This window comes from Myotis nattereri, assembly GCF_964212035.1.
Source record: "Myotis nattereri genome assembly, chromosome: 12".
Lineage (NCBI taxonomy): Eukaryota > Metazoa > Chordata > Mammalia > Chiroptera > Vespertilionidae > Myotis > Myotis nattereri.
In genome coordinates, this window is record NC_138087.1 from 53291858 (window position 1) to 53318370 (window position 26513).

Genomic DNA, 26513 nt, shown 5'->3' on the forward strand with positions numbered 1-26513 from the left:
CTCTTCCTCTCCAATTGTAGCCAAGTAGAAGACAGACTGTGAGACTGCACCAACCAGCCCAGCAGACAGACAACAGAGCCACAAACAATAGCCCAAATTCAACTCAATTGCTCAACAGAGAGCCTTGGACAGATGGGTGTGTCCCCAGATCAGTGAGTTATGTGGCTTGGACACAGAACTGACATACAAGATGTGCCTATCCCTGGCAGTTTCTTTGGGGAAATCTGTGCTCAAAAACGCTAAGGATTATCTAGGAGAGAGCAGGAGTGGAGCCCAGGGACTAGGGCTCCAAGAGGAGCTCTCATTCCTTTCATAAGGAGACAGGAAGAGACCCTGGGGAGCTCTCAGGGATAAGCCCAGGCCTGGTTCAGCTGCTGAGATGCCGCCAGGCCAATTAAATAATTGGTGTGATGGGAGAAAGAGGGAGGCCACGCCCTCAGGCCAACTCCCACCCCAGAGGAAGGCTCCTTGCAGCTGCCGCACAGCAGCAGCAGGAACAGGGCAGGGATGGCTTCTTCCCACTAAACTGAGAACTAATGCTTAAATTAGCACCTTGGAAACACCCGGATCTGCTGGCTGTGCCTTCTCTTCCAGCTCATGCCACTCCTCTAGGCCTCCTTTTCAAGCTCGAGTTTCTCTTTCAAGTAAATGATAAAAAAAATAATAATAATAAAGATACTCTCCCCTCAGAGCTCATTTTTCCAAGTGAGGGATGGCCTCTGGATTCTTCCCACTACTATGAGTAGGGGAGGTTTATTTGATGATCGAGCCCATATGACAGGCCTGTACAAGTACAGCTTAGTCCAGAAAGAGGGAATGATGCTGGAAATGATTGCCTCATTTCCTTTAGGGTTTAAGGAGACAGCCCCCATTCTGCCCTCAGAGAGGCTCACCCTGAGGGAGTGAGCAAGAACAATAAACTTCTGTTGAACTGTGAGCTTCCGGAGGGTAGGGCCATATTTGCATCTATGTTGTTAACCACAGTGTTCCTAACCCCTAGTGTAGTATTTAGAACAGAGCAGATGCTCAATAAATATAAGGTGAATGAATTTTCAGAATCAGTAATATCAAGTCCCTATGATATTCTTTGGAAGAGAGAGTGAGGAGCTATTGTTTAACCTTTAAAGAGATAGCTTATCTTCATTTAATAAATGGGGAAAATAAGTCCGGAGAAGAGGAGAGACCTTCTAGAATAGAGGTCTCAATAAATAATGGCAAGAAATAAGATTGGTCACAGCTGAGTTCAAGCCTGGGACCCTAGTTGTTACGGTCCACCCAGATACTCCTAACGAGCCATTTTGCCTTCTCTTCTATGCTATCCCACCTTGATTCCTTATACCCTGAAATGAAGGCTCTTGGGGAAATGCCACACAAAATTCTGCTGGTCTCAACAACATACAGAGCATTTAAGGAGTTTTGGGAGTCCTTTGGGCTTCAACCTGGGAACAACCATCAAGTAAGAGAAATCTGCAGGTCAGTGTCTATGGTCCTCAAATGGGGGATGGCTGTATTGCTACTTCCATAAGGCTCTCACTCAAATGCAACAAAGCAGCCCCTAGCGGAGAAGGACTCCTTTAGGCTTCAAGAAAAAGGTCTGAAGGCAATTGGTTTTTCTGATAAATGTCTCCTTGCACTTCTCCTCCAGAGCCACAGCTTGGGAGTCTTCCGGGACCAGTACTCACTCAAACCATCATTAAAAACTTTAGGCAATGATGGAGGCACCAAGGACAACGGAGAGAGCCTAGTGATTCAATTCCTTACCCCCTTTCCCTGGACAGTTATTGCCTCCCTTTTCAGGAACCCCACATGGGAGGCAAGAACCAACTCATTGCGCTCTTCTGACTCACTTGGACGTCCTCCTCCTCCTTCATCCACCCTCCTTTTGGGTTCTTGATTAGATGCTTAGAATTGGAAGGGCAATCTAGTTGGACAAACCAGGTTGGGTGGAAAAATAATCCAGAAAGGAGAGTCCTCTTAACCCAGCCCAAAGTTCTTCAATATTATGGGACAAACTTGTCACCAAGTTTTTCTGACCCCCTAAATAATCCAATGATGGCATCAGGCCAGCAGCTCTCTCCCCAGTGTAACATGGTACACTTCTGTGCAGCTTCTTTTTTGGCTTCTGGAACTAAGTAGTCACAAAAGGGGGAAAATGACTTTTATCTCCTGCCAGGTAGCCTCCAATGATTCTCTCTACCATCTCCCAAAAAGTGTGGCTTAGAGTAGGTCATGGCTTCCTACCAAGGTCTGTCTTGGCTGCTGTGATGGGCAGGTTGCTCGGGAAGCCACAAAGCACATCTGTAAGCCAGAGGCCTGGAGGCCCAAGGGTAGAAGCTGTTTCTCACCTCTTGGCCTAACACAGAGGGAAGAGCCATAGGGAGCCCAATATCTGCAAGTCTTGGAGAGCTCTGCTAGGTTCCAGCAGAACTCAGAGAATAGGGGACCCAACCTTTAGGTTTCTGGCCTACCCTGACTCCTTCCAGCTCCCCCTAAGGCTGGGGTGGGGGGGGGTGGGGGGGTGGGAAGGAGAAGGAAAAGCGAACTGAGAACAGAGCCAGGGCGCTCCCTGGATTCTCTCTCTCTCTCTCTCTCTCTCTCTCTCTCTCTCTCTCTCGGCCTCTCTTCCACTAGGCGGCGGGCAAGACAGTCAGGTGCTCCCCCTCTCCCCCCGCCGCGGTGGGCAGCGGGTTCGGTCTGCCCTAGGCCTGGCCGCGGTGCGCCCGCGTCGCCCTCCCCCTTCCATCCCCTCTGCGCCGGCAGCGATGACATCATGCCTCCCAGACTCCGGGACCGCGGACAGGCGGTCGGATCGGCGCCCAGCAAGGGCTCCAAACACCTAGGCCTCGGAGGATGGGGGCTCTTCCCCACGGCCCCGGCGCAGCCCTGCCCCCTCGCCCGTCCGCACCTCAGATTCTCCATCCCGCCTCTGCGCGCTCTCCTTCTCGGTGCCCGTGCCGCCGGCTTAGACTACCTGCGCTCTCCTCCGGAAAAGGGAATCCCCGGGTCCTGCACCGACCTCTGCCCCCACGGATCCCTGCCCCCGCGTTCGCATCCACATCAGCACACTGGCGGGCCGGGCCCCTCCTCTACAAGCCTATTCCCGGTACCTCGCAGCCGACTGCTCTCCAGTCCCCTCCCCCGCCCTGAACATCACAGGCCTCCAGGGCGAAACGCCTTCCCGTGTCGCTCACGCCAGCCTTCCGGGCCTGCCGCCCACGGTGCTCCATGACAATCCCCTTTCCTTCCCAGCTGCGGGCCTCCGCTGGTGGGCACCATTGTGCCCCTCTCGGTTCCACCCGACAGTGCTCCCCGTAGCTCCCTCGGCCTGCCTCCTCCGACTGCGCCCCCGCCCTTACAGGCTCCTTCGCTGTCACCTCGCGGATTCTCCCACGGTCCTCAGGTCCTGCAGGTCGCCCTCCCCAGTGATGTGATTTCAAGGCTCTCTTTGCCTCCTAGAAGGCGCTCCCTTAGCTCCCGAGGCCTGATTCCCTTCCTCCTCCGCAGGCGGCGCCCCCTCCCGGCCCTGGCCTGCCCGCCGCCCGCCCCCTCACCAGCGGCTGCATCTCCGAGTGCGCGGTGGGCACCTGGAACCGGTCGATCTCCTCCATCATGGTGCCGGCGAGCGAGCGAACCCAGGCCGGGCGCGGCCAGGGACGCCAACGGGACCGCGCGGGGCGGCAGCCCCAGGAGCCGGTCGGGTGGTGCCGACTAGGCCGCCCTGGACGAGTAGGGCGGGCGGGCGGCCGAGCAGATCGACGGGTGGGAGCGGGGCGGGAGTTTCGCTGGCGGGTTGAGGCCCGCGTGGCTCCGTGGGCTTGCCTAGCACTACCGCGGCGGTGGCGGGGCAGAGCCGCGGGTCCGGCCTCGCCTCCTCCTCCGCCACCGCCTCCTGTCAACAGCTCAGCCACTGCGGTGACTCGGCAACTCCACTTCCGGGTCCGGGCACCGCCCGAATGTGCATTATTCATGAAGGGGCGGTACCGGGGCGCCCCAGCCCCGCCCACATGCAGGGGTTACTAATGCGCGCGGCCGCGGGTCCTGTCATTCTGGGGGGGCGGGACTTAGTGGAGCTGAGTTTCCTCGCTCGCCCTGCCCCGCTACCCCCTGAAGCCGTTAGGGGGCGTCAGAAGCGCCTGCGCGCTGGCTGCCGGTTGGTTGCTAGGTAACCGCGTCCGGGAGGAGCCGATTCCCTCCGGCAAAGGTGCGGAGACCCCACAACGACAGGCTGTCCCCCAAAGAACCCCTGGGACTGGGAATTGAAGTGAAAGAGAATCCGGATTTCCCGTGCGTGATCGAGGGGACGGACAAGCTTCTTGTCTTCAGGAAAGGGAGCGTTTTTTAGACGCTCCAAGTGTTCAGGTGCCACCTGCTTCTTTGAAGATGCCCTACAAACCGCAGCCACGTAAGCAGGTAACACTCCAACTTGCCCTCTAGAGAAGAACTCTGACCTTCACCGCCAATGACTACTGATCATACCTCTCCTACTGATCCTTCATCTTCCTTTCCCTCTTGACCCCTGACCTTCTCTCTCCTTGTGACCCCTGGCCTGTGTCCCCACAGGGTCCCTGACCCTTTCCTGTTCTCTCCTGCTAATCCTAGCCTTCTCTCCCACACCGCCTCTGACCCACTGTTTCCTGCATTTCACTTGTCCTCCCTCACCATTCCATTACCTCACGCCACTCCACTGACCCATCCTGACCAGCCCATGCTCCTTAACTCCCCACCCCCACTCCCACTACCGGGTCAGCATGTACAACTATTGCCCTCACATTCGTGTCCCAAAGAAATTATTTTTCCAGCACTTTGCTGCGTGAACCAGTGCTGGGCTAAGTGTGGACACAGACCTTTAGGAGCCCACAAAGGGAGTACAGGAGAACTGTACAGGAGACACAGGACGGATTATGCGCCAGAGTTTGGTTTAGATTTTCTGTGCCGGGAGACTTGTGAAGAGAGACAGGTCAGGTAAAGAGGAAGAGGAGAGAGACCTCTTTCCCATCCCTGCCCCCATTCACACATTGCACACCCCAAACATTTCCCCCCAACTATTTCTGGAGCCTCATGTGTCTCTCTTCCCTGTGAGCCCCTGGTCTACTCCTGTGACTCCTCCAGCCGTGTGAACTTTGTGTTCTTGTTGCCACCTGGCCAGATGTCATCCCTTCTCACAAGAAACCCAAGAGTCACCCCCCTTACCCACTCAGCACAGAGAGCTTTCCTCCCCAGCATCACCTAGAACAGCCGTGGGCAAACTACGGCCCACAGGCCGTATCCGGCCCATTTGAAATGAATAAAACTATTGAAAAAAAAGACCATACCCTTTTATGTAATGATGTTTACTTTGAATTTATATTAGTTCACACAAACACTCCATCCATGCTTTTGTTCCGGCCCTCCGGTCCAGTTTAAGAACCCATTGTGGCCCTCGAGTCAAAAAGTTTGCCCACCCCTGGTCTAGAAGGTAAGGTAAGGCCCCGCTTCTCCAGGAGCCCTCTGTGGTGAAGGTACTCACTCCTTTAAGAATCACTTTTCCCACCTGGCCAGCATAGCTCAGTGGTTGAGCATTGAACTATGAGCCAGGAGGACACGGTTCGATTCCCGGTCAGGCCATCTGCCTGGGTTGTGGGTTTGAGCCTCAGGCCATCTGCCTGGGTTGTGGGTTTGATCCGCAGTGCGGGGCGCAGCCAGTTGATGATTCTCTTTCATCATTGATGTTTCTATCTCTCACTCCATCTCCCTTCCTCTCTGAAATCAATAAAATATATTTTTAAAAATCACTTTTCCCAAGCCTTTTATGAATTAACACCCTGGGACTAATATGCAGTTTCTGGCTCTGTGAGGCAGGACTTCTATTTATTTACTTATTCTAAATTTCCCTCACTCATTCCTAGGTATTTTGAGGTTTGGAGAGAAAATATTTGTCCATACTGTATTTTGGTCTGGCCTCCTCCATATTAGTCTTTGTTCCTTTCACCTGGGCTTGCATAGCAGGTGGACTCATATTTCTTAGATTTCTGCAACCATGAGGAGGTTGGTTTTCCCATATGGCCATGCCCTAGTTTTAAGTTGGGGTTGAACTTTTTTAAAAAAATGTATTTTTATTGATTTCAGAGAGGAAGGGAGAGGGGGAGAGAGATAGAAACATCAATGATGATAGAAAATCATCGATTGACTGCATCCTGCATGCCTCCTACTGGGGATCGAGCCTGCAACCTGGGCATGTGCCCTTGATTGGGATTGAACCCCAGGACCCTTCAGTCCACAGGCCAATGCTCTATCCACTGAACCAAACCGGTTAGGGCTGAACTTTTGTTTCAAAGCTCATATATGTATTGTGTTTGGGCCTACTTATTGTTTTTTAATTTATTTATTTATTGACAGTATTATAGATATCCTGCATCATTCCCCCTTCCCCCCCTCCACCCAGCCTTCACCCTACTCCAGGCCTTCCCCACACTATTTTCTGGGTCCAGATTGTTTTAAGTTCAGCATTACTGAGGTCTGGTTTACATACAATAAAATGGACCATTTTAGTTGTCCATGTTGACAAGGTTTGACAAATTTGTACATTTGTGAACCACCACTACAATAAAGATATAGGACACTTCCTCTACCCAGATAAGTTCCCCGGTGCCTCATCCCAGTCAGTTCTCCTGAACCCCCCACCCCAGATAACCACTGATCTGCTTTCTGTCACTACAGGTTAGATTTGTCTTTTCTAGCACTTGCGGTTCGAACAAGCTTGGGATGAGTTTTTATAAAAGCCCATTAGGGAAGACATTAGAGGCTAATTACACTGAGAGCAGAGAGAGGTGGCTGCAGACAGGAAGCAGAGAAACCTAGGTTACCTGGCCCTGCACACACCAGTGCTTCCCCCTCCCCCCACCCCCCAAGGATTGTTTTAGTGCAATGTAAATATTGGTGGGTGGGGCGTGAGAAAAGGCTAGGTTGCAAGGTTGTATTCATCACCTTCTTGTTTCACTGAGGAGGGAGACAGGCAGGTTGGAGCAGCAGAAAAGCTTCAGAGAGGAGGCAGCTATGACTTGGATGCCTGCAGTGGAGAGGGAAGATCAGTGTTGGGTTTGTTAGGGGATAAGAAGTGTTCAGACTACACTGTTCTTGTTGCTCCACTGAGCAGACCTTGCAGTAGCTCCCTCTTGCTCTTAGGAAAAAGTCCCAAAAGTCCAACTTGCTTTGTATGGTCTGCAAGACCTTGCACGGTTTAGCCTTTGCTACCTACCCTACTTCAGATCTCACCATTGCTCTGTGAAAATTCCACAGCCACAGCACACTGAATTGCCCTCACTTCCTGGAAAGTGCCATCCACACTCTTTCTCCTCTAGGCCTTTGAAAATGCTGTTTCCTCTGCCTGCCTGCCTGCCTGCCTGCCTGGTACCATCTTTTCTGTCTGTTACCACCTGCTCCATGCCACCGTGCCCCAAATCTCTCCTTTATCTCCTCTTCACAGATCAGGTCTCAGGTTTGCCACCATATTCCCCTACAAAGGATTAAGTACCCTTTCAGGAGGCAGGATTGGGTAATATCCCCCCTAGAATATAAACTCTTTGATGACAAGGATCATGTTTGTCTTGTTCATGTTGATTCTCCTGAACCTAACACAATGTCTGGAATATATTAACTTCTGAAAATGAGTTAATTTAGAAAATTTGGAAACCGTTCTTTGGAAATTTTGCTCTGAGTGTTTGAAGGATAGGAAGGGATGAGCCTGGGATGGGGAGACAAGTGGGAGGGATAACAAGGAAATGTCACAGTAGAAGCATGTTTTTCCAGGTTCATGTTAATATCTGCTTTGACAGGGCTATGAATGATTCATATTTGAACCACATATACCCATGCCTTAAGCTGGGTGTTGGAGATTAAGAGATCAGAAATTCTGATGATACATAGCCATTCTCCTTTAACAATTATTTGTTGAGTGCTGCTATGTACAAGGTACTGTTCTAGGTAATAGAGCAACAAACAAAAGAATCAAAAACCCCTGCTTTCATGGATCTTAACTTTTAGGAGGTAAGTTGTCAATAAACAAATAAGTAAAATATAAAGTTTGTCAGATGGTATGGTAGGTGTCAAGAAGAAAAATAAAACAGGAAAATAGACTAGGAAGTTCAGGGATTCGGAAGATTATGATTTAAATATAGTGGTCAGGGAAGGCCTCATACATGTGACATTTGAGAAAGAACGGAAGGAAATTGAAGCGTTAGCGATGTGATATCTGGGGGGAAAGCATCCCAGACGAGGGGCAAGTGTAAAGAACCTGAGATAGGAGCTTGCTACACATGTTCTGCATCAGCAAGGAAATGGGAGGAGGGAAGTGGCAGGAAATAAGTTCAGAGAAGTGTATCCCTCTACCCCAGAGGGTTAATCAAATAACTCGTGGCATATTAAATCGATCATGATGAAGCTCCATGAATAATAATGTGTCATTAAAATGCATGAATGTCAAGCACCATAAACCATGACCAGCTCAAAACATCGCTAGTAATGCCCCAATAACAAAGTGTCCTTCCTGAAAATTGCGAGAATTCTAACTAGCTGCATGTGTGTATGTGCAGGAGGAGCTTTGCAAAGTTGCCAAATAGTGCCTGGCAGCCAGACTTCTTAGTAGAGAACTGAATTAGAGTCTTCTGTGAACTCCAGTGAGAAGCTAATTTTAGTTTGTGACTAACAAAGTTTAGTACTCCTTTATAACTCAGTTGGTTACCATAAAAAATTTGAAAGTCTAGCATTTTGCATTACTTGCCTGTAAGAGCTAAAGAAAAGACTCACATTTTTGGATCATTTTGTCCCTCCAGAGGCCCCTCTGAGACAATACTTGTAGTACTATTGGTCTTGATGAGGGTTGACTAGGTAGGGGTGAGTGGCCAAGATTGGGTACAAGGCCAAAAGAGAGTACTAGATAATTCAGAGATTTTGAATCTGGTGACTGGGCCTGGGATCCATAGAAGAGAGGACAGGAGAGGGTGAGCAGAATCTAAGGGAAATTGATATGTTTCTATATGTCCAAAGTATGAATGATATCCTCACTCTCGTTACCTTTCTCTTTAGTATTATCCTTATACCTCTCTCCTTTCTCAAGTCCTAAATAGAAACCTTTGCCCCTGAACCTCCTAAATATCTCTTGAATTAAACCATTTTTTTTCATACTCATTGCCACCCCTCTAGCCCAACCTATAATCATCTCTCACCCAGAGTGCTGTGAAAGCCTTGTAACTGGCATTCCCCTCACCCACTCACGCCCCTTACAATCTGTTCTCTACACTGCATCAAGTGATATTTTCAAACTATCAACCTGATTATGTCATCCTCCACTCAGAACCCTTCAGTATCTCCCCATTGCCCTTATGACAGGGACCAACTTTTTAGGTAACTCTTCAGGTACCTATATGGGCCAAGGCCTACTTGGATCTCTAAGCCTTCACTTGTACCACTTTTCCCCTGTGATTGCTGTACTTCAGTTTTATGTGCTGTTCCCTCTTTCTGGAACACTCTTCACACCTTCCCTTACACAGGTACTCACTCCCAAGATTTCAGCCCAAACATCAATCCCTACAACCCACTCCAGTGCCTTCTGCCTTGTTAATGATGATAGGGTTAAGGCTCCTCTATTATATAGTCTAATTGCTCTTAATCCTTTCTTCTATAGCATGCATCACAGTGTGTAATTATTCACTTGTTTGTGTAATTATTACTGTATGTGTCTCTTATTAGACTGGAGCTCCTTGAGAGCAGGCCTGTGGATGTTTTTGCTCACATCTGTAGTCTCAGTTCCTAGCACAGTGGCCATCACATTCACCTCCATGAATGCTTATTGAATGGATGATGGACCGTGGGTGGGGAAGTAGCATAGGGTGCTATGGAAGCATGTGGTAGGAGGTCCTAACACTGATTCTGGGGGAATCAGGGAATACTTCTAGGAGGAATGACATGATGGAAGGTTTGGAAAGACGAAGGAGTCCAAAATGTAGGATAAGGATTAAGCATAGAAGTTAGAAGACAAAGGAAGAAATAATGTCCCAGAAGCCTAAGGAAGAGCATGTCTATGAGTTTATAGTGTTTATAGAGTATGTGGTCAGTATGAGGTCAATGAAGCTAACAGCTAGACATAGAATAATTAGTAAGTTATTGGGGACCTTGGAAAGAACAATTTCAGAGGTAAAAGCCAAACTGAATAGAGCTAAAAAGGCAGTAAAGACCACGTAGGCAGGATTATTTTAGAGAAGAAAGTGAAACTTGAATATGTTAAATGCCAAGGGGAAGGACCCTGGCACAGATAGGAGATGTTGAAGATGAAGGAGTCAGATAAAATAATGGGTAGAGCCAAGTCTCTGAGGAGGTGGGAGTGGATGAGTTACAGACAGAAGGTGGAACAGTGTAGCAGGAGAGGAGAAAGGAAAAAGGTTTGCATGCAAATGATGCCAATTCAGAGGTTTAATGGCAGGAAGTGGAGAGTTTTCTCTTCCTCTAGTAGTGTTATGGAATTCCTTATGGAAGTGATAACTAGAAAACAAATTTTGCCAATGGCTGTTCCATTTTGTTATGATTACAGTCACGCTATTTTCAGATTTACAGTCTGAGGTTTGTCATGCACAATTATCAGATTACAAAACAGCTGTGAGCATCTGAGGCCAGAACTTGGTCTCATCCCCTGTTTGCTGTGGAGCCTAGGACATTGTTAGTACTCAGAGCATGCCAGGTACTCAAATAATAAAGGCAGAGAGCTCTTGTGCTTATCCCTGGGATTTGCAGCCTGCAAGCTGATGCTGAAGACTAATTTTGATTCTCTGGCTCCAGCTGTGAGCAAGCTACATGAAATTGTTTTCTGTTGCTTAGGAATTTGTAGGGAGTATTCAGTCTTCCCAATTGCCAAGACCGAGTTGTACAGAAGAAGCAAGCAAAGGACTCAATTACTGATCAAACTTTGGTTTCACAGCTTTGTGTCTCGCAACGCTCTGCCCTACTGTGCAGTCACTGGATTCTGGTTTGTATGGTGGGCTTATGTGCTCCATTTATCTCACCTCCTAGGCTGAGAACCCTTGAAGTGGGACCAACTCAACCTTGGCTCTTCTTTAGCTATTATCCTGGGATCTGGCACATAGTCAGTGCTCATAAATACTGGGTGAATGAGTAATGACTGAATGAACTTATTGAGCAAATAAATGAATGATGAAAAGATACATACTACAGTCTAGGAGAGTTTTCTTCAGTGGTTAGAGCCTTGGCCCACAGACTGAAGGGCTGTGAGTTTGATTCCCAGCCAAGGACACGTACCTCGGTTGCAGGTTCAATCCCTGGCCCCAGATGGGGCGCAAGCAGGACACAACTAATCAATGTGTCGTCTCTCTGACATTGAAGTTTCTCTCTCTCCCTCCCTTTCATTTTCTCTAAAAAAAAAATTAATAGGAAAAATATCCTTGGATGAAGAGAAAGAAAGAAAGGAAGAAAGAAAGAAAGAAAGAAAGAAAGAAAGAAAGAAAGAAAGAAAGGAAGAAAGAAGTATGAAAATATACATACTACAATATACTGAACACTAACTTTTTTAGGCTTGCAGAAGCAGTTCAGGTTTTCTTCACCCCAGTCAGAGCAGCCTAATTCTGTTAACTATGTGGGGCCCCCACTCCTGATGCTAAGCTTATTTTTCTACTTTTATTTTTACCTTATGTCCATTTTCTCATTTACTTATTTTCCACGTGTCACATATTCAGCCTTAAATCTTGATTTGAAACAAATTGGAATATAAATGGGTAAGAAAAAAAAATCTGCTGATCCCTGGGCAGACATATGGTTCAAGCCTCTATATCTTTTTTTAAAATATATTTTTATTGATTTCAGAGAGGAAGGGAGAGGGAGAAAGAGATATGGTAGAAACATCAATGATGAGGGAGAATCATTGATTGGCCATCTCCTGCATGCCCCACATTGGGAATCGAGCTCACAACCCACGCATGTGCCCTGACCAGGAATTGAACCATGTGACCTCCTGGTTTATAGGTTGATGCTCAATCACTGAGCCCAGCTGGCCGGGCCCTATATCTTTATTAATGATTTTGTTCCCTCTGCCTAGAATGCCCAAGTCTTTCCTACTTCTCCTGCCCTTTATGGGCTTAGAAAACTCCAACGCACATACATACTAGTTAAGCTCTTTAAGTTGCAAAGAACAGAGGCTCACTCATGTAAAGGAGGGAGGTGGATGAAGGGAGAAGATGTATATGTCGGGGTTGTGGGTGGGCATTAGCTATATAATAAAACCCTAATATGCAAATAGACCAAACGGCAGAACCCGAACAACCGGTCGCTATGATGTGTGCTGACCACCAGGGGTTGCGCACGAAACAATGTGGGCGTCGGCCGTGGTGGGATGGTGGAGCAGGTGAGGGGGGATGCCAGACCAAGGCGGGGCACTGGTTGCTGTCATTGGGGCAAGCCTCTGGTGATTACTGAAAATTCTTTGCTCCTGCGTGCCATGGTCCCGCCCGGTGCTCACACCTGCTGCTGGCGCCCAGTGCTGGCCCCGATCGCTCAGCACCATCAACGGGTATGAACAGTGGCTGCTGGCCCCGATCACCCCTCAGGGCTTCTCCACCACCCCCTGCTCCTAAGGGGTGATTGGGGCCGGCAGCCGCCTCTTGCACCCGCTGCAGGCGAAGGCCCCACTTGCACCTGCTGCCAGTGCCGGAGCTGCCACTTGCACCCATTGCTGGCGCTGGCCCCGCTCACACCCACAGCCAGCGCCAGAGCTGCTGCTCGCACCCAATGCTGGCACCGGTCCCAATCGTTTTGCGCTGTCAGAGGGTGTGAGTGGGGCCAGTGCCATCAGTGCGTGGGAGCAGCGGCAGCGGGAGCAGAGCTGCCAGCAGACAGCGCTGGGGGTCGCGGCAGGAGGGGCCGGGCTGGGGTGCAGAGGATGGGCTGAGACCTGCCCCTATGCCCACTGCAGCCTCGTGGCCCACAGTTCCTTTCAAGGTGCACAAATTTGTGCACTGGGTCCCTAGTAAATACATAGATAGCCTAGAATTGGAATTGGAAAACTCTTGGTTCTGAAAGTAGTAATTACCTTCTTCATATCTCATGGTCTCTCTACTTTTCTTAGCAAGTATGTTTCATTCCCTATTTTCATTTCCCAACCAGCCAAGTTTTATATGGTTTCTGCTAAACACACTTCAGTGTGTTTCCAGCTTATCATGGTTACTCTGGCCTCTCTACCTCACAAGCATTTTCATCAATATCGCCATCCAACCACCAGTTCTCCCTGTAGTCCCAATTCACACTTTTGGAGCAGGAATCTGGTTGATCCCAGCTTGTCTGTTTATGCTAGGCTGTATCCAGGAGGAACACGATCCTATGGCTCTCTTAGCACCAAAGCTGTGAGCAGGGCAGTTTCCCTTTGGAGGAGAAGTGATCTTTCCTTGGTTTTTCCAGTGCAAGGTATAACCTGCTTTACTCCAAAGTAACTTATACTTTGTTTCTGATAAATCTGTTTCTCATACATTGTACAAAAAGGGCCTAAGATTTTTTTCCAGCCTAATGCCTTCATTCAGAACTTATATTTACACTAGAGGCACAGTGCACAAAATTCATGCGGGGGTGGGAGGGTGTCCCTCAGCCGGGCCTGTGCCCTCTTGCAGCCAGGGACCCCTTGGGGGATGTCCACGTGCGGGTATAGGCCTGCTTCCCATGGGGAGCAGTTCTAAGCCAGCAGTCAGACATCCCTCTCACAGTCTGGGACCCCTCGCTTCTTACCGCCCGCCTGCTCACTGCTCCTTAGCGCTGCCACGAAGACAGGAGAGGCTCTCGCCACCATCGCTGTGCTTGACAGCTGTGAGCCCTGCTTCTGGCTGAGTGGCGCTACCCCTATGGGAGTGCACTGACCACCAGGGGGCAGCTCTTGTGTTGAGCGTCTACCCTGGTGGTCAGTGCACATCATAGTGACCCATCATTCTGGTTGTTCTGCCATAATGGTCGCTTAGGCTTTTATTGTATAGATTACAAATGGTTCTATCCTTTACACACGTCTGTAGGTGTATGTGTTTTTAAATAGCATGTTTCTGCAATGAACTTTAAAATACAGCACACTTTATATATAACTTTTAAAGACCTTGACATATGGGACTTATATTCTGGCCATACTGGAGCAATTCATACTGAACTTGCCCTCCCACTGTAAACAACTCTAATCCTGGACACAGTGTATGAGGAAACTCTTTTAGGCATTCCCTCCCAACAGTGATTTTTGAGGAAGGAAATACCCAACGTGAGTTATGTGTTTATCTTCACTTTCTGTCTGGGACAATTTCTTGATCATGGTTCAGGGAGATAGAGCTAAAGGAGAGTATGATGACACCAGTGTTACAACCCAGGTATTGGAATTAGCAAACAGTGACTTTGAAGCAGCTGTTACAGATACATTTATAGACTTAAAGGAAATAATGAGTTAATGAATGAGAATCTAAGCAGAAAAATAGAAATGATGAAAAAATACCTATCAGAAATGAAAAATGTATTGGATAGGCCTAATAGCTTAATGTGAAGGTGGATCCATTGAAATTATTCAATCTGAAGAACAGAGAAACAAGATTTTAAAAAAACTAAAAAGAGCCCTGGCTGGTGTGACTCCGTTGGTTGGGTGTCATCCCATGCACCAAAGGGTTGCTGGTTTGATTCCCATTGGGGGGCAGGCAGGAGGCTGCTGATCATTGTTCCACTCTGGAATCAATGTTTCTCTTTCTCCCTCTCCCTTCCTCTCTCTCTCTAAAAATCAATAATAATAAAAAAGAACCTTAGTGACCAGTGGGAATATGTCATATATTGTAATTTGGGACATGTGTATAGTTGGATCCCAGGAGGAAAAAGAGAAGGGGGCAAAATATTTAAAGATATAATGATAAAAAAAATTCCTAAATTTGATGGAAAACATACAGTACTATCAGAAGTGCAATAAGCCCCAAGAAGGAGAAATACACAGAAAACCACACCTAGGTTCCTCATAGTCAAAATATTGAAAAACAAAGATAAAAATAAAATCTTGAAAATAGCCAGAAAAAAGTGAAACATTTCATATAGGAGAATAATGATATGATTATGGCTGACATCTCACTATAAATAATGGAGGTCAGAAAACAATGAAATGACATATTTAAAGCACTGAAAGAAAATTACTGTCAACCCAGAATTTTATGTCCAGCAAAAATACCCCTAAAAATGAGGGCAAAATAAATATATTTTCAGATAAACTAAAGCTGAGAGAATTTGTCATCAGTAGACATTTACTATAAGAAGTACTAAAGGAAGTTATTTAGGCTGAAGGAACATAATACCTAATGGAAGCTCTATCTATAGGAAGAACCAAAAAAATACTGGAAATGGTAAATATGTGGCTAAAGATAAAGGACTAGCTTTTTATCTTCTGTTGCTTTTCTTAAAAGACGTATTAAAGTAAAAGACTGCTTAAAGTAAAAATAATACCATTGTAAGGTGGAGCTTATACTGTACATAGAAATAAAATACATGACAACAATAGGGCAAAGGGTAAGGTGGTGATGGTAAATGGAATAAAGATGTTATAAGGCTATTACATTATGAAATAGGAAGTGGTATGATATTTATTTATTCTTAGTAGACTATGGTAAGTTTAGGGTGCATATTGCAAACCTTAGAGCAACCACAAAAAGGTACAGCTAAAGAAAAAAGCAATAGAGAAAATAAAATACTAAAAAAACACACACACACACAAAAACAGTCAACACAAAAGAAGACAAAATGAACAGAGAAACAAAAGTGAGGAAAGAAAAAAGCAAGACTAAACTATATGCTGCTTCTAAGAGGTAGAATTAAATGTAAAGACATAGAAAGTAGAAAATAAAAGAATGGAAAAAATATACCATCAAATGGAAAGCTGTGCGGTTATAGTATTATCAGAACTAAGCAGGCTTCAAGACAAGAAGTATTTCCAAAGATACATAAGGACATCTATAATAATAAAAGCATAATATGCTAATTAGACCAGACATCCTTCCGGACGAAGCCAGGGCTGGCAGCCGAGGGAAGGAAGGTCTACTCTTGCATGAATTTCATGCATCGGGCCTCTAGTTTTATAATGATAAAGGGTTAATTTAAGAGGAGACATGTAATCACAAATGTGTATGCTTATTAATAGAACTTCAAGATATCTGAATAAAAACAAAGCTAAAGGAAGAAATAGAGAAATACACAATGATGGTTGTGTGTTTCAACACTCCTTTCTCAGCAATTGAAAGATACAGAAGATCTGGTAACCAGCTTGACCTACTTAACATTTATAGAACACTACAAGAAATGTAGAATGAGTATTACTCCTAAGAACTACAGAATGTTCATAAAAATAGACCATATATTAGAACATGAAATAAATCTCAATACATTTGAAAAGATTAAAATCTGACAGATTTTAACTCAATTTAAACATCCCTCCACAAAAGAAATAATCTCAGCATACTAGGAATAGTTTGACTAAAATAGAATTAAATTCAAAATAAATAGCAATATGTTTTAAATCCCTAAATATTTAGAGATTAATGAACATACTTCTAAATAACACCTGTCAAAAAACACACATGAGAAAGTAGAAAACATTTTTGATTGAATGGTAATCTATATATATAAAAGCTAACATGCAAAGTGTCCCCACAGGAGTTCAACCAGGAGACTGGGAGTTCTATCACTTGCTATGATGTGCGTTGACCACCAGGGGGAAGTGTGGAATGAAGGAAGGCCTCGGCTGGCAGCCGGCAGCTGGGGAAGGGAGGCTCTGGCCGGCAGCCTGAAGGCCCCAATCGGCCCTGATCACCGGCCAGGCCTAGGGACCCTACCCATGTACGAATTTCATGCACTGGGCCTCTAGTGAATATATAACATCACAAATTGTGGGGAGCTACAAAGTTGTGCTTAAATGCCTATTTTAGAAAAGAAGAAATATTTAAAATTAATGTTCTAAGTTTCTACCTTAAGAAAATAGGAAAAGATGAGCAAATTAAATTCAAAGTAATAAAAGCAAGATTTATTTCATCTATTCCATTTATTTTATTGACTTATTCATTTATTTTATTATTTCATAGAAACAATGAGAAAAATAATAGAGAAAATTAACAAAGCCAGAAGTTGGTTCTTTGAAAAGATTAATAAAATTGGTAAAACCTAGCAAGGTTTATCAAGATAAAAAAGAAAGCACAACAGCCAATATTAGGGATGAAAAATGAGATATCACTATAAATCCCCAGGCATTAAAAAGGATTAATATCCTCAATAGGAAATATTATCAGCAACTTTATGTCAATACATTTAAAATTTAGATGGAATGAAAAAATTTCTTTAAAAAAAACACAATTTACCTTAAGTGACACAGGAAGAAATGGAAAATATGAAAACACCATACCTATTTAAATAAATTGAATTCATAATTTAAAACCTCCCCACAAAGAAACTCCAGGCCCAAATTGTTTCATTGTATCAAATATGTAAGAAATAAATAGCACCAATCTTACACGAAGTCTCACAGAAAGTGGAGGAGAACTAAACAAGACCCAACTCATTTGATGATGACAAAATGAAAGCTATTATAAGCAAAGAAAATGACAGGCCAATATTCCTCATGAACATAGATGTAAAACATCCAAGAAAATATTAGCGAGTCTTTTCCAGCAATATATAAAGAGAATAATATATCAGACCAAGTAGGGTTTATTTGAATAACACAGACTTAGCTCAACATTAAAAAAAAAAAAAAATCAAGGTACTACTTCACATTAACAGAAAGAAAGGATGACATCTCAATAGATTCAGGAAAAAATTTTGACAAAATTCAATATTAATCCACAAAATATTAGTGAGTCAAATAAGATGATATACTTGGCAGATGTTTAGTAAACTGAAAGATGCTATATAACTGGAAAGTATTTCTATTGTCGTTCCCCTGTTGTGCCCAGTTTTCCCAGCACCAATCTGAATTCCCACCAAAAGTTTACATCCTTGCCAACCCTTGTTAGTTGATTAACTGAAGATAGCCATTTCAACAGGCATACACACATTCTTAAAGTAAGCAGATGGGTCTATGCCTGTCACTTAAAAATGTTAATAATACATCTTGGCGAGCTTTCCATACAATACATGCAAGTTTACGTCATTCTTTTAAAAATATGCATAAAAGCCCTGGCCGGGTGGTTCAGTGGTCCCATACACACAAAGGTTATGGGTTAATTCCCTGATCCCTGGTCGGAGCATGTACAGGAGACAAGTGATGGATGTTTCTCTTTCCCTCTCTCTTCCTTCCTCTCTCTCTAAAATCAATCAATAAAAACATATCCTCAGGTGAGGATAAAGAAAAAATTAAAAATATGCATAATAATCCATTCTATGCCATAATTTATTTAACTAGATTTCCATTGATGAATATTTGTGCTTTTACATTTTAAAATATTACAAATAGGACAAAGAACCAAGATGGCGGCGTACTCGCTGTCTCCCACAATCACATCAAAATTACAACTAAAATACAGAACAACTATCATTCAGAACCACCTGAAAGCTGACTGAATGGAAGTCCCACAGCTGGAGAAGTAAAGAAGAAAGCACATTGAGACTAGTGGGAGGTGCGGAATGGGCTGGACACCCATGTGTGCTGCTTTTTTAATCAGGAGGGAGATCATCTCTGCAAAGGTTGCACGTGAGGAGCAAAGGGTCCCAGCCCCACACCAGACACCCAGCCCAGGGTTCCAGAACTGGGAAGAGAAGTCCCTGCAAGTATGGGCTGTAAAAACCAGCAGGGACTGTGGCTGACTGACACAAGGCTGCTGGAGACCCAGGCGTTCCATTTTAAGGGCCAGCACACAAACTTACTCAGACTTGATACCTCTGAGCTCCAGCACCAGGCGGCTCTGGGAGAGGAACTGGACTGCCTGGCATCGGGGCAGGAACTCAGGAGTGGCTTTCTCCCAGACAAGGGTGCTCCCAAGGGTCATGGTTCCTCTGCTGGGATCTCCCCTATCAAAGGGCCAACTGGCAGCCATATCAGAGTCTCAATCTGCATGGAGGACACTGTTAGCTCCACCCTGGGGATTCCCTGAGACCCCACCCCATCCAAATTGCAGCCCTGCCCAAGCTGTTTGCAGCAGCTTTTCCATATGAATAGCCTGTCCTGGCTCCAGCTTCAGACTGCTAAAATCTCAAGCTATAGCCAGTGACAGTGTGCCCCAAACCTATCAATAAAAGGCCCAAGACCAGGCTCTAGCACCAGCCTGCCTTGCTTCACAGCTGGTCCTCACCTCCTGCACAGCAGCTCTCCCACTGTAGTTGCAACTGGTCCGCACAGCCAATTGGCCTGGAGATCAACCCCTCCCAGAGATGCCAACAACATTCAAGGCTCAACTACACAGTCCACACAGGGGCACACCTAGAGTGCTCAGCTCAGGTGACTGGAGAGGACCTTCGTGAGAGCTTCAAGGGACTTAGTGAGGCTTTTAAGGATCTTAGTGAGATTTTTTTTTAAACATAATGTGTCTTTTTATGTTTTTTAAAAATATGTTTTTATTTATTTTAGAGAGAGAGGAAGGGAGAGGGAGAGAGAGAGAGACAGAGACAGAGACAGAGACATCAACAATGAGGGAGTCATTGATTGGCTTCCTCCTGCATGACCCCTACTGGGGATCGAACCTGCAACTCGGGCATGTGTCCTGACCAGGAATTGAACCGTGACCTCTTGGTTCATAGGTCAATGCTCAACCACTGAGCCATGCCGGCCAGGCTATGTGAAAATTTCAATGACGTGAAAAAAGACCAATGAGAAATTAAGCATACACCAACTGAAATAAAGAACAATTTACAGGGATTCAACAGTGGAGTAGAGAATTCCAAGAATCAAGTTAACAATTTGGAATATGAGGAAGCAAAAAACACCCAATTAGAAGAGCAAAAAAAAAAAAAATGAAGAAAGTGTAAGGAGCTTCTGGGACAACTTCAAGCATACCAACATTCATATTATGGGGTGCCAGAAGGAGATGAGAGAGAGCAAGATATTGAAAACCTATTTGAAAAGATAATGTCAGAAAACTTTTCCTACCTGGTGAAAAAATAGACTTACAAGTTCAGGAAGCACAGAGAGTACCAAACAAGAGGAACCCAAAGAGGCCCACACCAAGACACATCATAATTAAAATGTCAAGGGCAAAAGACAAAGAGAAACTTTTTTTAAAAAATTAAATCTTTATTGTTCAGATTATTACAGTTGTTCCTCTATTTTCCCCCCATAGCTCCCCTCCACCCAGTCCCACCCCACCCTCTGCCCTTACCCCCCCCCCCCCACTGTCCTCACCCATATGTGTACGATTTTTGTCCAGTCTCTTCCGGAACCCCCTCACCCTTTTCCCCCCAAGAATTGTTAGTCCACTCCCTTTCTATGCCCTGATTCTATTATATTCACCAGTTTATTCTATTCATAAGATTTTTTATTCACTTGATTTTTAGATTCACTTGTTGATAGATGTGTATTTGTTGTTCATAGCTTTTATCTTTACCTTTTTCTTCTTCTTCCTCTTCTTAAAGAATACCTTTCAGCATTTCATATAATACTGGTTTGGTGGTGATGAACTCCTTAACTTTTTCTTAGCTGTGAAGCTCTTTATCTGACCTTCGATTCTGAATGATAGCTTTGCTGGATAAAGTAATCTTGGTTGTAGATTCTTGCTATTCATCACTTTGAATATTTCTTGGCACTCCCTTCTGGCCTGCAAAGTTTCTGTTGAGAAATCAGCTGACAATCATATGGGTACTCCCTTGTAGGTAACTAACTGTTTTTCTCTTGCTGCTTTTAAGATTCTCTTTGTCTTTTGCTCTTGGCATTTTAATTATGATGTGTCTTGGTGTGGTCCTCTTTGGATTCCTTTTGTTTGGGGTTCTCTGCGCTTCCTGGACTTGTAAGTCTATTTCTTTCACCAGGTAGGGGAAGTTTTCTGTCATTATTTTTTCAAATAGGTTTTCAATATCTTGCTCTCTCTCTTCTTCTGGCACCTCCATAATTCTGATGTTGGTACGCTTGAAGTTGTCCCAGAGGCTCCTTACACTATCTTCATATTTTTGGATTCTTTTTTCTTTTTGCTTTTCCAGTTGGGTGTTTTTTGCTTCTTCATATTTCAAATCTTTGACTTGATTCTTGTGATCCTCTAGTCTGCTGTTGGATTTCTGAATATTATTCCTTATTTCAGTTAGTGTATGTTTAATTTCTAGTTGGTCCTTTTTCATATCCTCAAGAGTCTTACTAAATTTATCAGCAGTTTCTAGAAAATTCTTGAAAAACCTTATAACCGTGGTTTTGAACTCTATATCCAGTAGTTTGCTTTCCTCCATTTCTGTCATTTGTGACCTGTTTGTTTGTCTCCACATTTTTTATGCTTCCCTGTGTTGATAGAGTGGCTTTGTGTGCTAGGTGTCCTATAGGGCCCAGTGGCTCATTCTCCCCAATTACCTGAATTGAACACTCTTGGTGCACCCCTTTGTGGGCTGTGTGCACAGTCTTGTTGTAGTTAAGCCTTGATTGTTGTTGGTATCACTGAGAGGAATTGACCTCCAGGCCAATTGGCTGTGAGAATCAGCTGTGTCTATGGTGGGAGAACTTCTGTGCTGGAGACACCCTTATGGGGCAAGACTTGCTTCAGTGGGGTTTTGGTGCTCACTGAGTCTGCCCCCTGAGTGTGTCCCTTATGGATCTGGGGAGTTGTAATCTGGAAGGTCCCACTCTGACCACTGGGTATACTGGCTCTTGGATCTGTAAGGAGGTGCTAATTTAGCCTCTGCCTGATGCTACCCAGCAGGAGCTACGGAGAGATCTGCAGATTCCTCTTCCTTGTTTGGGGTTTGGAGATGCCCAGATGAAGCACAGCTGTGAAGCAATGCAAGCTGCTGCGGGGCCTTGGCCTTCTTTTGGATGTTCTGGGTCTCTCTGACCCAGCTGCAGTTTGTTAGGTAATTTTAGATTGCAAAGGGCCAAGGCATTTATATGCAAAAGCCTCTGCTCACAGCTTGAGTGGGGCGGGGTCTCAAGGAATCAACAGGGTGGAGCAAACAGCTATGGCTGATCCTCAGCCCTGCCCTAAGAGGGCCCGGGTCTCAGTGTCCCGCGGTAATCACTGCAAGCACCTCTGAGAGAAAGCCGCCCTTGAGTTCCGCCCGCTGCCAAACAGTCCAGTTTCTCCCTGTATGAGTCTGGGTGCCCAGAGACTCATCCAGAACTGGAGTTTAGATCAGTCAGGAGCTTGAGACTCCCTCCCAATTGAAAAAGACAACTGCATCCTTAGTTGCCAGCCCTTTTCGCGTGCGCCTCCATACCTCTGCACTTTACTTCCGCACCTCCTCTGAGTCTCAGTGTGCTTTTCTCTTTCCTTCTAGTTGTAGAATTTCCACTCAGCCAGCCTTCCTGTGGTTCTGGATGATGTCTGTTTTGTCTTTTAGTTGTATTTTTGAAGTGGTTGTGTGAGGCAACAATTTCAGGTGTCTACCTATGCCACCATCTTGGTTTCTCTCACAAAGAGAGAATCTTAAAAGCAGAAAGAGAAAAGCAGTTAGTTACCTACAAGGGAGCACCCATACGACTGTCAACTGATTTCTCAACAGAAACTTTGCAGGCCAGAAGAGAGTGGCAAGAAACATTCAAAGTGATGAATGGTAAGGACCTACAACAAAGATTACTCTACCCTTCCAAGCTCTTATTCTGCAGTGAGCAATTATGTACATATATCTTTCGCATGTGTATGAATATTTCTACAGGGAAAATTCAAGAAGGTGGAATTACTGAGTTCAAGGGTATCTGCATTTAAAAGTTTGGTAGGTATTCAAATAACCCTATAGAAAGTTTGTGTCAGTTGGCGCTTCCAAAATAGTGTATGATAGTGCCTGTTACCCTTTATCAAGTGTTTCAAAATTTAGAGATCTCTTTCCACTACACTTATTAAGTGCCTTCTGTGTGCTTTAGACACTGTACTAGGCTCAGAAATTTGAAATGCAGTCTGTTTACTAAGAGGAAGATCTGTTGGTGAATTACTGCTCCTTTGGGACTAAGAGCTTTTACCCTTTTAGAAACAGGAAACTGCAAGCTGGTGAGGTATTTAGTTTCAAATTAGCTTAATGGAAACCTGTTAGTGAGTTTTAAAATAAGGACCAAGACAACTGAAATGATAAAGGAAGTCTCTTGGGTCCCAGGCAGGAGGATGCAGTGTCTGTGGGTTTACATGCTTCGAAGAGCCCCTCTTTCCAGGAACAATCATGTTTCAGCATTGAACTCTTCCATGGAGATGTGAACTGTTGAAGGGTCTAGTCATCCCTGTGGTGGGTGCTTCCTAGTAGACAAAGGGCCACATAGATCCTGCGTGGCTGAGGGCAGAGCAGGGAGGGCCTAAAATGGAAATATAATGCTGTCATCTATCGTGTATTGGACACAAACTCTGGTCAGCCAACACTCAGAACTTTTTGTGCATCAACTCATTTAATCCTTCTAACAAGCATATGGTGGTCTGAAAGGGTGTCATTATGATGCTTATTTTAAAGGTAAAAATACTGAGGTTCAGAGAAGGCAAGTCTAGAGTCATAGAACTAGCAGAGTGGGGATTCAAACCCTGGTATAGTTGCCTTCAAAGCCCACATTTGAGCTTCATGGGTGCACCTACTTTAAAAAAATAAGTCTTCATGATTAAGAACAGCTTAAGAATTTTTTATTTCCTTACCCCTAAAATATGCTCAGGGAAAAATGGGTTGCTTATACTATTCTCTCAGTCATATACCAAAACAGCTCTAAGTGCAGGTAAATGCCCAATGGGTGGCAACAATAATCATGTTACATTGACCAAAACTTTTATTTTCATAGCTTCCTCCCACTACTGTGGGAAGAAAAGAGTCAGAGATGAAGTGGATGCTTTAGGGAGCTTGGGATTCATCTCATGACTGAGGGTGCCTTTGGAGGCTTTAAATCAGGAGAGTGACATGATCAGATTTGTTTTAGAAAGATCACTTATAAATAGTGATTAGTTTGGTTTCAAATCCTGGTTATTGTTGGTCAGTTACCTGATCTCTCTATGCCTCAGTTTCCTCATCTGTAAAATATGAGTAATGATGGCTCCTACCCCATAGGATGTTTGTGAAGATTAAATGAGATAATTTAAAAATATAAATTAGTAAGTAACTGTCCCAGAATAAGTACCCAATAGCTCAACATGATGTTAATGATATAATTTTCATTAAAGTTGGGGAAATCAAATGTAGTTAGGCAAGAGATAGTAAGGGCCTAAATTAAGAGGGGTATAACTGGAAAAGATAGTTAGGAAAGATATAAAAGAGAGTTGTTAGACTTTGAAATCTGATGCTAATGGGAGGTGAGGAAAAGGCAGGTTTCTTTGATGGCTCCCAATTTCCAACCTGGGTGACTGAATGGATGGTGGTGTGCTGAGTGAGATGGGAAATACTAGACAAAATAGAAGTTTGGGGTGAAAAAGAATATAAAGATTGGCATGAATAAAGAACATAATAAGGTCAGTTTTTAAGATTTGCGTTTGAATACTCTGTCATCAATTTAATGCGAGGTTCTGGGAAATCCATGCTACAGAAATAGATTTGAGCTTTACCATAAGGTAGAAGATGAAGCTATGGGTGGGAATATTCTACACACTGCCCAAGAGAGGAGAGTGTAGAAAAAGAAGACATTAGGGTCAAGCACATATTCCTAGAGGGGTCAAGGATGTTGAGAAGAACTGTTGGAGAGGTTAGTGACATGAAAATAAAGTTGGAGAAGTTTCAAGGAGTGAGGGAGCACTCAGCAATGTCAGGTCCTGTAAGAGAATTGAGAAGTGACTTCTAGGCAGCTGTGTTGTTACCAATTGCTGCCCTTATGATGCTCACACTAGGATAGAAAAATGCTCTACTATGAAGGAATTCAGGCTGGGACATCTGTTGTCCCATTGATTGCCTGGGTTAATTTGACTGCCATGGGGGGCACAGGGCGAGGGAGGGAATGGTTCCTCTTCCTGCATCACTCCTTGGCCAAATAGAATGATTTCTCCAACAGTAGAGGACCTTCTTTGGTTAATAGTATAGAATAGTGGCCCTCCCTTGCTGGAATTTCCAAGTTTCCATCTATACATAATACTGCAGTATTGTGTTCCGTTTTGTAATATGGTCCCCGTTTACAGACCAAAACCCAAAGACGACAGAATGTCTATTTGACCAGTTCGTGTGGTAGTAACGGAAGGTGGGGCAGAGCTTTGCTCAAAGTGAGAAGGGAAGAGTAGAGGGGGGTAGGAGGAAGGTGATAATATGTCAGGGTTAGATGAAGGACAGTAGAGGCTAGTTGGGTAGGGTTTTGTTAGGCAGAGACAGTGGGCAGGGAGGGGGAAGGAGGAAGACAGCGTTCCTAGGAAGGAGGAATGGTCAAAGCAAAGTGTAGAGGTGGGAAAGCACAGGCCAAGCTCAGGAAATGTGAGTAGCCTCACTGGGCATCTTCAAGTCCTAGCACATGCAGGGTGAGAGCAGGCTGGAACGGAGACTTGTGGCCAGATGGTAGAGTTCTGAGGGCCAGGGCGGGGACTTGGGGCTTCCTTCTTCCGTGGTTTGATGGCTGTTTGGAGGAATCATCAAAAACTTCTCAGGAATTCAGGCTTGTCTGTCTCAGGCTTCTCCTTCTGAAGACCAAGGGCCCATAGTGGCAGCCTGACATTCAATCTCCGCCATGGTTGGGAAGTCAGGGCTGTAGCTGATTTCATTGGCCTGTTTTGCATTTATTATAGTGTGGCTTTTATAGTGTGTTAATTGAAATATGTCCAACTGCCAAAAACAATTACACTCAAATTGCCTTGTCAGTTCTTTTATTGCCAGATAAATGTTTTACAGACATATTTATGGGGGCAGTGGTAACTGGATCTCGTTTTCTATTTAAAGCTGGCAGTTGGGTTGGGATTGGCCCTCCAGTGCTCTGATGTGGGCCAGAAAGCTGTTGGGCATTGTGGCGCTTCCATCTCGTTACCGTAGGGATCAGAGGCCCTTCAAGGGAAAGCAGCTTTCTGGCTCATGCAGCTTAGCCTCAGAGAAGGGTTCCCATCGTTGGAAACCTTGGTAACCTGGCAGACATCTGAATCCTGCTGCCTGCCTTAGCAGCAGCAATCTCAGCCCAAGCTGAGACATACTCTACAGCCCCCCTCCCTCTCTGCCCCCCCCCCGCCCCGCCCGCCCTGCCAAGGAATCCTTTTTCTCCCCTCCACCACCAAAACCTCTCCCACAGACCCTATCATGTAAGGGCTGTAAGAGCCCATCTAGTCAAACTCCCACAGTTTATAATTTGGGAAACTGAGGCCCAAAGACTTCCCCAAGATCAGACAGGTAGTCAGCGAGAGCTGGGAGCAAAGGTCTCTTTCCCTGCTGCCACCAACATGTGCCTTTGGCTTCTCTGCTACCTTGCCCCCTTGTCCAGTGCTCCCGGCTGGCTTTTCCCAAGAGCCCCT

The 26513-nt window shown here is 45.1% G+C and overlaps 2 protein-coding genes across 8 annotated transcripts in view; one reads left to right on the forward strand and one right to left on the reverse strand.

Moving 5' to 3' along the window:
* The window catches only part of FAM219A (family with sequence similarity 219 member A), a 51717-nt gene extending 47809 nt beyond the window's left edge, over positions 1-3908 (reverse strand). For 6 of the 7 annotated variants that reach the window (XM_081103688.1, XM_081103687.1, XM_081103686.1 and 3 more), the window contains exon 1: positions 3552-3900. In XM_081103688.1, the coding sequence (XP_080959814.1) occupies positions 3552-3611 (60 nt within the window). In that variant the 5' untranslated portion in view covers positions 3612-3900. Of the gene's footprint in view, positions 1-3551 lie in introns of all 7 variants that reach the window. The other variant, XM_081103682.1, reaches the window with a different exon arrangement.
* Positions 3909-4153: 245 nt separating this feature from the next.
* Positions 4154-26513, forward strand: part of DNAI1 (dynein axonemal intermediate chain 1) — a 56301-nt gene continuing 33941 nt past the window's right edge. The window contains exon 1 of the mRNA XM_081104060.1: positions 4154-4410. Within this exon, the coding sequence (XP_080960186.1) occupies positions 4381-4410 (30 nt within the window). The 5' untranslated portion in view covers positions 4154-4380. The remainder of the gene's footprint in view (positions 4411-26513) is intronic.